Here is a 12024-nt window from a genome sequence, read left to right on the forward strand (position 1 = left end):
TAGACATGTATCCCTAAGTTGAGCAAAATTAATGCTCAGAAAATTGTGGGTTTATTTCTAAATCTTCTACAAGTTACATATTTTTAGTAGTCCTACTAAAAATGCTATAGCTTTCCTGTAAATATGTTTCAGAGTATTATTACGTTCCTGCACTCTACAAAGATCTCAGTTTCTTTAAGAATAGCGAGATTCAACAAACTCCGTCTTAGTGATTAATCTGCTTTGGGTCAAACTCAAGTCATTATATGCAGGGTTTTGCAGCTTGATTGCTACAGAGTCATTCTGACAAGTCATTAACAGTTAAGGCCTAAGCCTCTGAAATTCCTCCATGCATATGGATGCTTGGCAGCACAGAGAGCAGCCTCTGAGGCGTCTGCAAGGCAAAGTGGAGAAAGACGGGGTCCGGTGTGATACAGAGACTGCCTCTGATGCAGGACCTTCTTCACTGCCTGGATCACCTGGTACAGACAATACAAGACAGTTACCTCCAGTGTATGTAGAGAACAGCCCTACAAAACAGAGCTGTTCCATGAATAAAAGGAAAAAAACTGTATATAATGATTTGAGTTTGACCTGAAGCAGAGAGATCATTAGGATGGAGCTTGCTGCATCTAGTAAGTTTTAAAGAAATACTAAACACTGTAGAGTGAAGCTATAAACAGCACAGCCATTTATAATGCACAGGATTTTTTGAGTAAACCCTTAAAAAGCATGAGCCTATAAGTGGACCCATACTTCAGATTCCTTGAGCACAGAACTATATAACTTACATGTTAGTTTCAAAGTGTTAAATAAGAGTTTTATGTACGTTGGGTTAAAATTTCATGACAAATGGTTTACTATAAAAAAATGTAATATTGTAATATTTTTTAAATTGAATATTTGAACATTCCATAAAGATAAGAACAGCTGAAGACACAAGTTTCACTTCAATGACTGAATGAAAAAAACAGGCTTCAAAATTCTTACTGTTATTTTTTATTATTATTATTATTATTATTATTATTATTTTTAACAACAAATAGTACAATTATTTACTACTATCAGTGTGTATTGCTCTTCATTATATATGCTTAAAACCACTTTATACCCAAGCTAAACTTAGTTGTATCAGTCTTAATGCCTGGTGCAATCTGAATAAGTTTCTTACCCATCTGGACAGCATGCTAGCCAGAATGATTTCATTCTCAGAAACAAATGCCACAAGAGCACGCTAACTGTCCAGCAATTGGGAGCGCTAGGAAACTAATTTGGACTGTACCAGGTGATTAAAACTGATATCATCTTATATTAGATCTTAAACAGATTAATGCTGTAAAAGCTCTTAAGCTCCAAAACAGCTCTAAAACAGACTACTGGCAAACATCTGAGGGGGTTTCATCACTCAGTGTGGCCAAGAACCACCTGCTTTGAGGAGTCCATTTTACTAACATGAAAAATGTTTTCTGACAGACATCCTGGCAGATTCTCTTGTTCTCTTTAGATGAGTTGCTAATGCATGCTACTAGTGTAACTTTGACAAAATAAATCACAAAAAAATTTATATATAAATAAATATTTATATAACATATTGGCCCCTTTCAGATTAATAACCTGAATAAAAATCCTGCAGTTAAAGTTAAAGTTCTCACTTTTCAATAGTATGGCAAATGCTAGAAGGAAGGGAAGTCTTTTATGTCATAACTAGATGACACTGCTGTGTTACTGTGCTCAGGCAAAGCGAGTTTACTAAATGCCATTACTAGCAGGCAGAAAAGGAGTGTTTCTTTTAGAGCAGCAGCTGGTCATCCAGCCTGTGTACCTGTTCCTTGCTGCTGAGCAGGTCTTGGGGAGATACACAGGGTTTAAGTTTTGTTTCCACATTCTCCACACTTAATGAGCTTTGAGAGGCTGTTTCAGACTGGCTGTCTGTGTCATGCTGGAGGGCCATTCTCTGAAGCTTGTCTGAAAGCCTAAAAAAAGCAGAGACAGAAGACAGCAAATACAGGTAACTAGACTGAATTATGCTACAAAATACAATAACAACCCTGTGAGTTATGTGTGAATATACTAGTGTGACGAAGGAATTCTTTTTCCACCTTGACGTAAGACGGCCAGCAAGTTTCCACATCTGGGTCCGCTCCATCAACTGAGCTTTGACTGTTTGAGCAGTGGCACTGGATATGACATCTGACAAAGAGCAGCCTGGGAACAGCCTCAGCAGCAGAGGGACCAACTGACCACAAACATTAAGAATAATACATATGTAATATAATACACGATACACATATGACATGGATAAGGTAGGCATTCAGAGCACTGTCTGTGTCAAGTACACACATTTATTAGTGTAGCACCTCCTTTGGCCTTGAACACAGCATTTGGCTGGATTCAAACAGCATTTGTCTGTGTATCGATTCTACAAGTTGCTGTATGTGACAGTATTGTGCAGATGTATAGACTTTCTGCCAGCAGAAAGTGGGATATTCTTTAGCTAATTAAGTTGGTTGCCTAACATGAACCCCATTGAGCGTCAGTTTCACTCAGTACAGATAAGACCGAAGGCACAAAAAAAAATAAATAAATAAATAACAAGCAGGAACTGAAAATGGCTGCATTGAAGGTCTGGCACAGCATCACCAGGGAGGATACCCAGCATCCAGTGATGTTTATGATTTGCTGACTTGCAACCAGGTACTAATTTAACTGTGGTGGTAATACTATCTTTAAGCAATTGAACACGAGAGCAACACAGCTGTGATTTGGTCACAGGCACGAGCCGAAGGCGGGTGCCCTAGATTATCAGAGCCGTGATGTTATTCACGATAATACACAACCTCGAGTGCTCTTTTGCTTTAATACAACAGTTAAATAGATGAAGTAATAAATAAATAAATTGGGCCATGAACATGGCATTTAATATGTTTTAATGTTCGCAATTCCTTCCGCCAAATTATAGTTCCTTAACAAGCAGCTTGTTGCTACGTCAGAGTAATGAGCTCCATTCATTTGCTGCACAGCCAGCAGTTCGTTCTCCAGCTCCTTACACAGACCAACTGACAGTTTCGGAATTTAGTGTAGTCTCATCTTCAGAGTCTGACTAAATCGGATCTAGGTCAAATGTAATCTTAAAAGTGTCCATTTTCTGTTTGTGCGCAAAGTAAGAAGTAAAAACGTTCAAATGGTTTGAGCGTCTCCTACAGCTGTCAAAGTCGCTGCTTAGCAACGGCGTCTCAGCTGAGTGATACAGGGCTGGGGAAAACCCATGATGTTATGGCAAAATAACAGCACAGTTAGAACGCTTCTCAACCAATCAGCTTGCGTGGCCAGAACTAACTGTTGTATAAAAGCCCTTTAAATAAGGGGACTGTTTATAAAAAAGGACTGTGATTTCTATGTAGTTAACACTAAAACATTTAAATTAAAGCTAACATTCTGCATTTTAATCAAAATCCAGTGTGGAGCACAGAGCCAAAACAATAAAATATGTAAGTAGACAATGATAGCACTGTAGATTTTGAATTTAGCTGGTCCTTCACTTTGAGGGTACTTTGATTGGCCACGAACGGAAGAAGGTGAACTTGCCTCATCATTAGTGGGACCTAAAATGAGAGCACTGAGGGCATCCAGCTTGGCTTCCTCCATTTTGTGCATTCTGGTTTGGGCCTTAGCCCGATTTCCATAATACTGAGCTACCCCAGGGTTGTACCTAATGGCCAGGGAAAACTTGTCTGCCGCATCCTGGAAGTTCCTTCAGATTGTGAATTATACAACATATCTCAGTGTCATAAACAACACCAAAAAAACAACTATAAACCTGATATCACTACAATTGAGATGCATTTTGATAAGTGAAACTTACAGTTTGCCAAAACAGTGCAGTCCCAGTGTGTTGTGAATTAAGGCCAGACGAAACCAAATGCTTCTGTTTTGGGGGTCCAGCTCCTCAGCTTGCTGGTAGTCAGCCAGGGCAAAGAGCCACTCCTCTTGCTTCAAAAAACAATCTAAAAACCATGAAGCCAACACGTGGATGGCATGCACAAACAAATCTCTGCTATACATAATGATCCTTTTACTTTTGTTCTAATTCAACAATATTGGCACAAAAACATCTACTCTGTAGTCAATGTATAATGTCTAAAACCTCTCTGTCCTTCCTTCACACTGTACATAAAGTGAGATCCACTTGAGTGAATACAGCCTCATACCGCCTCTGTTGATGAAGAGCCCACTTTCATCTCTTTGCTCATGGATGGCCTTAGTCAGAAGCATGATGGCCTCACTGTAGAAGCCCTGGGAGAAGCAGTGGACTGCAAAATCATTGTAAGTGAGCACCAGTTGGGCTTGTGCATCTTCTTCCAGACTGTTGGAGTTATCAGGCTTCTCTCTTTCACAACATTCTGCTCCAGCATCACTGAGTTCAACGGCAAGTACCAAGTCCTCTATGGCAGCGATGAAGTCTTTCAGTCTGCGGTAGAGTATCCCTCTGTGGAGATACAGATTTCCAAGAATAATATAAGGTATTGAAAATACTGATAAAGATTATGATGTTATAATGCTTGCATGCACAAAACATAAGCCCCCAATCAGCCAATATACCTTATAAGCTCACTTGCACTTTTAATGTGAAATAATTACAAAAGTAGAGCAGTCAGAAACATCAGTCTCATCCAGTAAACAAACATCTTTTGAGGCAGCTAAAGTCAGAAATCACACAGTCAATGGAAGCCTAAAAGTTTGGGCTATTACTTAAAAGTAAATACTCAAAAACTCATCATAAACTTTTCAGTTCTGTATTTACTGATACTGATTTAACTGATATTAGTTATTTGATTCAATGTACAAAGATTTCTGCTATTTATTTGTGTTTTAAAATTAACAATTACTTAGACGATGGGCTTTAAGGGTAGACAAGGGTAACTGACCTATCAATGCACATTTGTATTGTAAACAATAAAATGTTTGATTTCATTGTCTTTTTGTTTTTGTCTGTGTGTGTGTAATTACAGAAAATGTGTAAATTCTTAACTGATACTGCTGGACCCAATAAGCCCACTAAACATTTGTATGGCATGTGTCAATATACAGGTACTGAGCACTGGTAGGAAAAAAGGAATTACAGTATGTTATACCTAGTCTGTTTATTGTTTCTCTGTTAAAATATAAATTCAAAATATAACATCTTGAGTTTTTTTTTCTCATACTGTTCCACAGTTTGATTGTTCTTAAAGTGATTGTTTTAGAGTTGTCCTCAGCTAAAAACTGGACTATAGAAGGTGCAAAAGAAATGGAACTTAAGCCTACAATCAAATCAAAGTTGTATTTTAAGTCAAATGCCATTTGCAGAGTTTACATTCCTCCGTCCAGCAATCATCTTTATGTTTTTTGAAGTGCACACACAGAAATTTTTTTTGTGTTGCATCTGCTTTGCTCTTCAGTACCCAGTGCACAACCGATACACATGAATAACACGTTCAGGTAAACAGGAGATTGCTGATATAGAGACTCACTAACTACAAGGTCCAAATTCCATTAGCAGAAATATCTCAACCATTGTAGGAAAAAAAAATATTTACAATTAGTCAACTAGTCAAGTTATACGTACCAGGTCCAGCTTAAGTGCAATGCTGAAATTCACATTTCAAATTTACATAAATTAACAATGGCTCACAGTTTAAATGTTTGTTACTAGACATTCTACTTTTTATGTTGTTAATACCAATCAACTATCAATTAACCCCTTAAAATTCCAGGCTTATTTCATACTAAGACTTATTATTCAGTAACTACAGGGACTCCATTGCAAACTAGTTGAGCTAAGGGGTTAATAAAATTAACCATTTTTCCAAAATAAAACTACGACTAGGTCTATTGGAAACACATGTGAGCTTAAAGTGTTCAAGAGGCTGCTTTTTTTATCTCATTATCGTTTCAACAAATCATATAAAACTTGCCTGACTATGTTAAGAAGAGAGATTAATCTTTTATTTTGTCATAATATACATTGTTAAAAATGGAAAATAAACATATGAAAAACATGTTTATTTAGATTTAGGTGGACTAACTGGGGGTTAACTGATCCCCTTAGTTTCTGAATAATAAGACTTCATTTTAACACTACCCATTAAGGATCAAGAGTTTAATAGCATGCACCATAATGCATTCCCACTAAACATTTAGCATGTTCAGAAACTACATCACCCAAAAACATGTCGTTATACCTCACCTAAAGAGGTAATACTGAGCCTTTTCAGGGTTCTTCTCTACAGCTGTGGTAATCTTGCTCAGAGCGTCAGTCAGCTCTCCCTCCACCGCTTTAGACACTGCTTGCTGTTGAGAACACTCTGCTGCCTCCTTCATCTCCTCCAGCAAGGACAACGCATCTGCACAACTGGGGTTGAGCCTCAGAGCGGCCTTTAGGTCATAGTAACACAGTGCAGCCTGAAGAGGAACACGAATATTCAAATGAGCAAAGTAACAGAGAGGCTTTTGCAATCAAAAGTTATTGTTCCAACTATTTTTTCCATCATTTTTAGTAAGTCAGTTTTAGGTAACTACAATCAGAGTTAACCTGATTGATTTGGTGGTACAAGCGGGCTCTGAGAGTGAAGAGATCAGCCGATGGAGCGTCTGTCTTTAGCCAGTTAGTTACCAGCCGAATGCAGTCGGAATAACGACCTAGTGCGCTCAGACATGCCAAGCTATGGAGAGAGAACACGGAATTCTACAATTACATATCACACAAATCATCATTAATGTCAGAGCAAAAAATCTCAGAAAAAGATAACTTTCCAGGAAAAAAAAAAATGTTTTTATCTTTCAATGTTAGTTAGTGTAGAAATTATTTATTCCAAGCAGTTTTGAACCCTTTTTCTTTGATCCCTTTATATGAAATTCTGACACTGAATGTAAAGGGACGCTGACAATTTTAAATTATGTCAAAATATGAACAACAACAAAAATGGATAATTTTTTGTCCCGACAGTAATGATATGCTGGTTCATTCTGATTAAAATATACACATAAAAATACCAGATATACCAAACATCAGTTATTACTCCTATATACGACCAGGACCTATTTGCGTCAAAGCAGGTTTAGTGAATCTTCCCTGTTTTGATATACATACTATTCGCTTTATTATCCACAGGGATAAATGGAGGAACTATAATTGTATTGAATAAAGGCACAGCACCCTCTGCTGGTAGATAGCAGATATACATTATGACAAAGTAAAATGACATAACTCAGAAGCATACAGTAATTTGTAACTTCTATAAGTGATCATTAACTTTAAAATATATACAAGACCATAGAGGCTAGAATAGGTTAAATAACCACAGGTGTTCTTGGTGGCCTCTAATGTGCCAGGTTTGAACTGACCTTCTCATGTGATAAGGTTTAAAGTTGGGCTTCAGTTCAGTCGCTTTGGCAAAAGACTCCAACGCATCCAAGAACATACCCTGGTCACACAGACACTGTCCCTTGTTGTATAAAGAAATAACATAATGAAACCAAGCTTACCCATCCAAAAACATATCATGGACTAGTTTACACAACAGTAAGCCTGCTGTTGGGACCTGTATACAATTCTCAATCCAGAATAACATTATTAGCTGTGTGAAGTACAATACTGCCAAAGCATTATGACAGTAGTAAGAAAAATGAAAAACTGCAAGAACTAAAACAAATAATAACTAAATGACTATGATTACAATAATAACATTATTGTTATTATCGTTTTAATAAAAAATCATTAACAAACTAATTATATGTTTGTAATATGTTGTGTAGTTGTTGGGGGTCTGTGTGCCCCTCTTCAAGAATGATTTGTAATTTTTCCAATTGTGTACATTTCTCAAAATTTGTGACCTGTTGGTTGAATTTCTCATGCTGGTCTGAATTTTTTGCAGTCAGAAAGAAAAGCACATCTGTCTCGACCTCACTTGTCACACAGTGACCACACAGCCTCTACTCTCTGGGCAGCCAGGACTTTTTATACCTGCCTTTTTCAATGGCCAGGCTGTGGTCATTGAGCCTGTGCTTGATCAGGTATACAATATCTCACAGCATCATTGGAGTTCTAAGATCTGCTTTCTCTCAATATATACTGCTTGTGTCTGTATATGCTGATTTATATGTATATGGAAAAACTGGATCAGACCAATCAATCGTAGTTACCTTCAAGTAATAAATGAATGCAAGGCGATGAAAATGGGTCTTGGTCTGTGGTTCCAAGTAGCAGGCATGTTTGTAGTCTAGGGCTGCAGAATTGAAGTCACACAGCTGAAGGTACACCTCTGCCCTCTCTACATAGAGCTGAGTCTGCAGTGATAAGAGACTGGATATTAATTTTATTATTATGCAGCTCTGTCAGTCATTTTAGAATATTGTAAAGCTCTTTTAATTATTATGGACACATTTAAATGTTTTCTTACACTGTCCTAGAATCATACTAAATTATTTGAAACCTCTTAAGTTGCGCAGGAGATTTATTGCATATATCTGCAATGTAACTTCAACCAAAAGTGTTTCATAATTTATAGATAATACTGATTCTAAATTTTTAAGCAGTAGTGTATGTCTTTCTGTATTACAACAGAATATTATTATATTTTCCATATTAAAACATTTTCTCCTACCTGATCTGGTTGCAGCGTTATGGCTTTGGAGAAACAACTGACAGCCCTCTCAAACTGTAACTGTATCACAGCCTCCTTGCCTGCTTGATAACTAAAAACACACATCACGAGCCAGGACAGTATATTTATATATGCTAGAATCAATAAAATGTCTTTGAAAACAAAACCTTACTGTGTGTTTGCTTTCTCCTTTATTACAAGGATGCCTTGTAACTCTGGTCTGTCACGTTTTAACTCTGGGGTGAGGAAAATGCTGCTGGAACCAAATAATTTCTGTATTGCGGCCTCTTGGGATGTGTTCTTTAAGTCTGACCTATAGGTGTCCACCTTGCGGAACACAGACATGACAGTGTTACTTCACGTTATTTAATGAGGTTTTTATATCATGGGTATGACATTTTGGGCTGGAAAGAAAAAGCGCAAAAAGCAAAACCTTCACACTCAGTTGCAATTAAACTTATAAAGGTATATTTCAGGGGCAGGCTGGTTTTCATGACAAACACTTAGGTTGGGGGTGGGAGGTGGGGTACATTACACAAAGCCTTTCTGTTTGACCTGACTGTTTTTGCTCTATGATTAAAGAAAACGTAGAGCCCATCCTTCAACAGTGATGACGCTTGTTAGACGTAGCTATAATGATATATATCGATACACTAAAAGAAATGCACCTTTCAGTAGATGATCTACACTAAGTTGAGAACATTAGTAACAGGTATCATAGTCAAATGTAGCTTTCCTGTCATTCCTTCTCACAACAGAACGGGTGAGTGAAGAACAAAGTACAGTTCCTCAAAGACAGTGGTACACTTAGCAAGATACATTTAGAGCAGCTGTCGGTCCACAGTAGCAATGCACAGAAGCCCTAAAGGACCATGGATTAGCATGTTTTTACTCCATGATAACGAGTTATTTTAATATGCTTTCTTGAGATCTTGTGATGTTCATGTCATTATCACGACAATCATGAGAATGGCATAATATCTCAAGAAAACATTTATGTCATGAAATGATATAAATAACTCAATATCTCGAGAAAACAAATGAAAATAACACTTTATCACTCAAAAACAGCCAAAACAGTGCAAATCCATAGCTCTTTAGGGCTTCTGTAGAAATTACTATTTTACCTATCATTGCACTGTGACAATTATCAGGCCTTTGCAGGACCATCACAAAGCCAATGTGCACAGATTCAAGTGAACATTACATGCAATGACTTTGAATACAGCATTTTCATTCACTTCACAGACAAAATAAGGACTCAGTTTGGAGCTCCAATTTCAGAGACTCAACAAGCCTCTGCCAAAAGTGTTCCCCTTGCAAAAATATTGTTCACTAAAAATCCCTAACTTTGCCACATGGGCCAAAATTAATCCACTGTCATGTATTAAGACTTTTTTCATGTTTAATGTCCCGCGTGTCCTACATCCAATAACAAGCTAACTTTCTTTACTTCACGTCATCCTAGACATTCCACGCAGTAACATTAGCTAAAGGTCTTCCGGATTCTTTAACACTGCTATTACAGCACCAGACACCAGCTAAGGCCGGCGATGAAACAATCTAGGCTATGTTACTTTGTTAAATTAGCTGTTACCAAGTGAAATAACACTCATTATCTAAGACTTACTCGCTATATCACAGAATTCTGCAGTGCTCAAACACCTAAAGAAAAAGAAGTATTCGTGTCGATGTTAAACCGTCTCATCGTGCGACAAAGCTGGGACAGTTGGCTAGTGTGCGCTAGCTAACCTGCTAAAGCTTCAACTGAAATCAACAGCAGGCAAATGATGACTACTTAAGTCAAATACCCAATTATATTTGGGTTAACAATAATAACGAGTGTTAGGATATTATTTAGAAAAATAACAGCTAACAGAACTGACAGTTACACTATTTTCCACTCTCAACTTTCAAACAACCCGTGGATCAGGCTCAACCGTTAAATTCTGAATTTTGAATTTGAAATGAGAACGTGATGGTGCGCGCGGGCTGTGTCAGAGTACTGCAGCTGATGCGCTGGATTAACCCATTAATGTCCGTATCAGATTTTTTTACATGTCGTCCAGTCTCTGTGTTTGCCTAAAACATAAATATGAAGGAACGCTCAACATGGTTTAAAAAATCAATTTTTATCATGTGAAATCATATTAAATTTAATGTCACTGATTCTTAACAAAACCATAACAAATCAAAGTTTAGTGTGAATAAAAGTATGAAAGTTATATGCGTCACCGTGAGGAGACAGTGTACGGCTTTTGGTGACCTTCCTCGTTTATGATGCTGTATTTTCAGTGACGTTTCTGCCTTGTTCTAAATAAAAGAGTATTTTTAAGCATAAATCTCGACCCCCCCCACCCCAATTTCTACACGACGCAAGTAAGCACTTTTTGACCATTTTTAATTCCATTCATCATAATTTTTTGACACCATGTAAATGGCAGCTGGCGTTTTCAAAGTACGGTAAAACAGGTAAAAAGAGTTTTGTTCTGACAGCAATGATCAAATTATGTTTGTCAAATGTATAAAATGTATGAAAATTGCCAAAATGTTTTGTTTAATGTACTTAAAACACCGTTGTATTTCTTTTCCGTTTGGGGGATTGTGAACCTCTGCTTAAGAACAAGTTTCTAAAGAGCCGACTGAACCTCATGAACTCAGCTACAGCAGCATTAGACCTACAGCATAAAGCCCTTTATTTCTATTGGGGAAACACATTTATACCGCATTATACCTAATATGATGGACTAATCTAACCTACCTGTCTGGCCATTGTCAGTTAAATAGTGAGGAATAATACGTTTTTTTTTAATTATTTATCAACGTTATTTATTTTACCTCAGAAAACTTTTGTGCGCTCATGTTGACTTCAGCACTCGCTTCATTAATAGATTTCTCGGTCTTCAGAAATCTTCTTGTAAAAAGTCCTTTCAAAAAAGAGGATAAAAAGATGTATGCCTTACACACCAAAATTATAAATCACATTTTGTCAAAATCAAATCCACCAACAACCAACTGTCTGAAACACTACACGAAGTAATCAAAGTAACTATGGAAACGCCAATCCGGGAACTGGAATGGAAAGTGTGTTTTCGCTTTAATGTACCACACGAGATACCATATCTCCCACTTGAATTTGAGGTTTAAAAAGTATAAATAATAAAAAAATATCTCTTTATTGATGTTTTTGAAATATAGATGTATTTGAAAACGGTAAACGGCAGTTCAGAATGTAATAGTATGTACATGACAAGCAAAGTGACTTTTATTTTGAAAGCTATGGCGGATATGACTTTATTGTTAGCAGTGTGTACATCAGCTGACAACAATACGAGCTGTTTGTGCGCTCTGGATTTCTGCTTTTGGCAGTTGCACACGGCATGTTCGGGCGAACGTGCTTGAA

The 12024-nt window shown here is 37.2% G+C and overlaps 1 protein-coding gene across 1 annotated transcript; it reads right to left on the minus strand.

Moving 5' to 3' along the window:
- Positions 1-206: 206 nt before the first annotated feature.
- LOC118827405 (tetratricopeptide repeat protein 16) lies at positions 207-11642 on the minus strand. Its single transcript, XM_036598757.1, has 13 exons — positions 11460-11642; positions 8794-8948; positions 8622-8712; positions 8161-8304; positions 7363-7463; positions 6551-6680; positions 6206-6420; positions 4188-4465; positions 3842-3983; positions 3565-3730; positions 2079-2215; positions 1802-1952; positions 207-458 (listed from the first exon to the last, which is right to left on the minus strand). Exons 1-13 carry the CDS (start codon positions 11481-11483, stop codon positions 294-296), a joined length of 1899 nt encoding a protein of 632 aa, XP_036454650.1. The 5' UTR covers positions 11484-11642; the 3' UTR covers positions 207-293.
- Positions 11643-12024: the final 382 nt, after the last annotated feature.

Source organism: Colossoma macropomum, unplaced genomic scaffold (assembly GCF_904425465.1).
Source record: "Colossoma macropomum unplaced genomic scaffold, Colossoma_macropomum, whole genome shotgun sequence".
NCBI classification, from domain to species: Eukaryota; Metazoa; Chordata; class Actinopteri; order Characiformes; family Serrasalmidae; genus Colossoma; species Colossoma macropomum.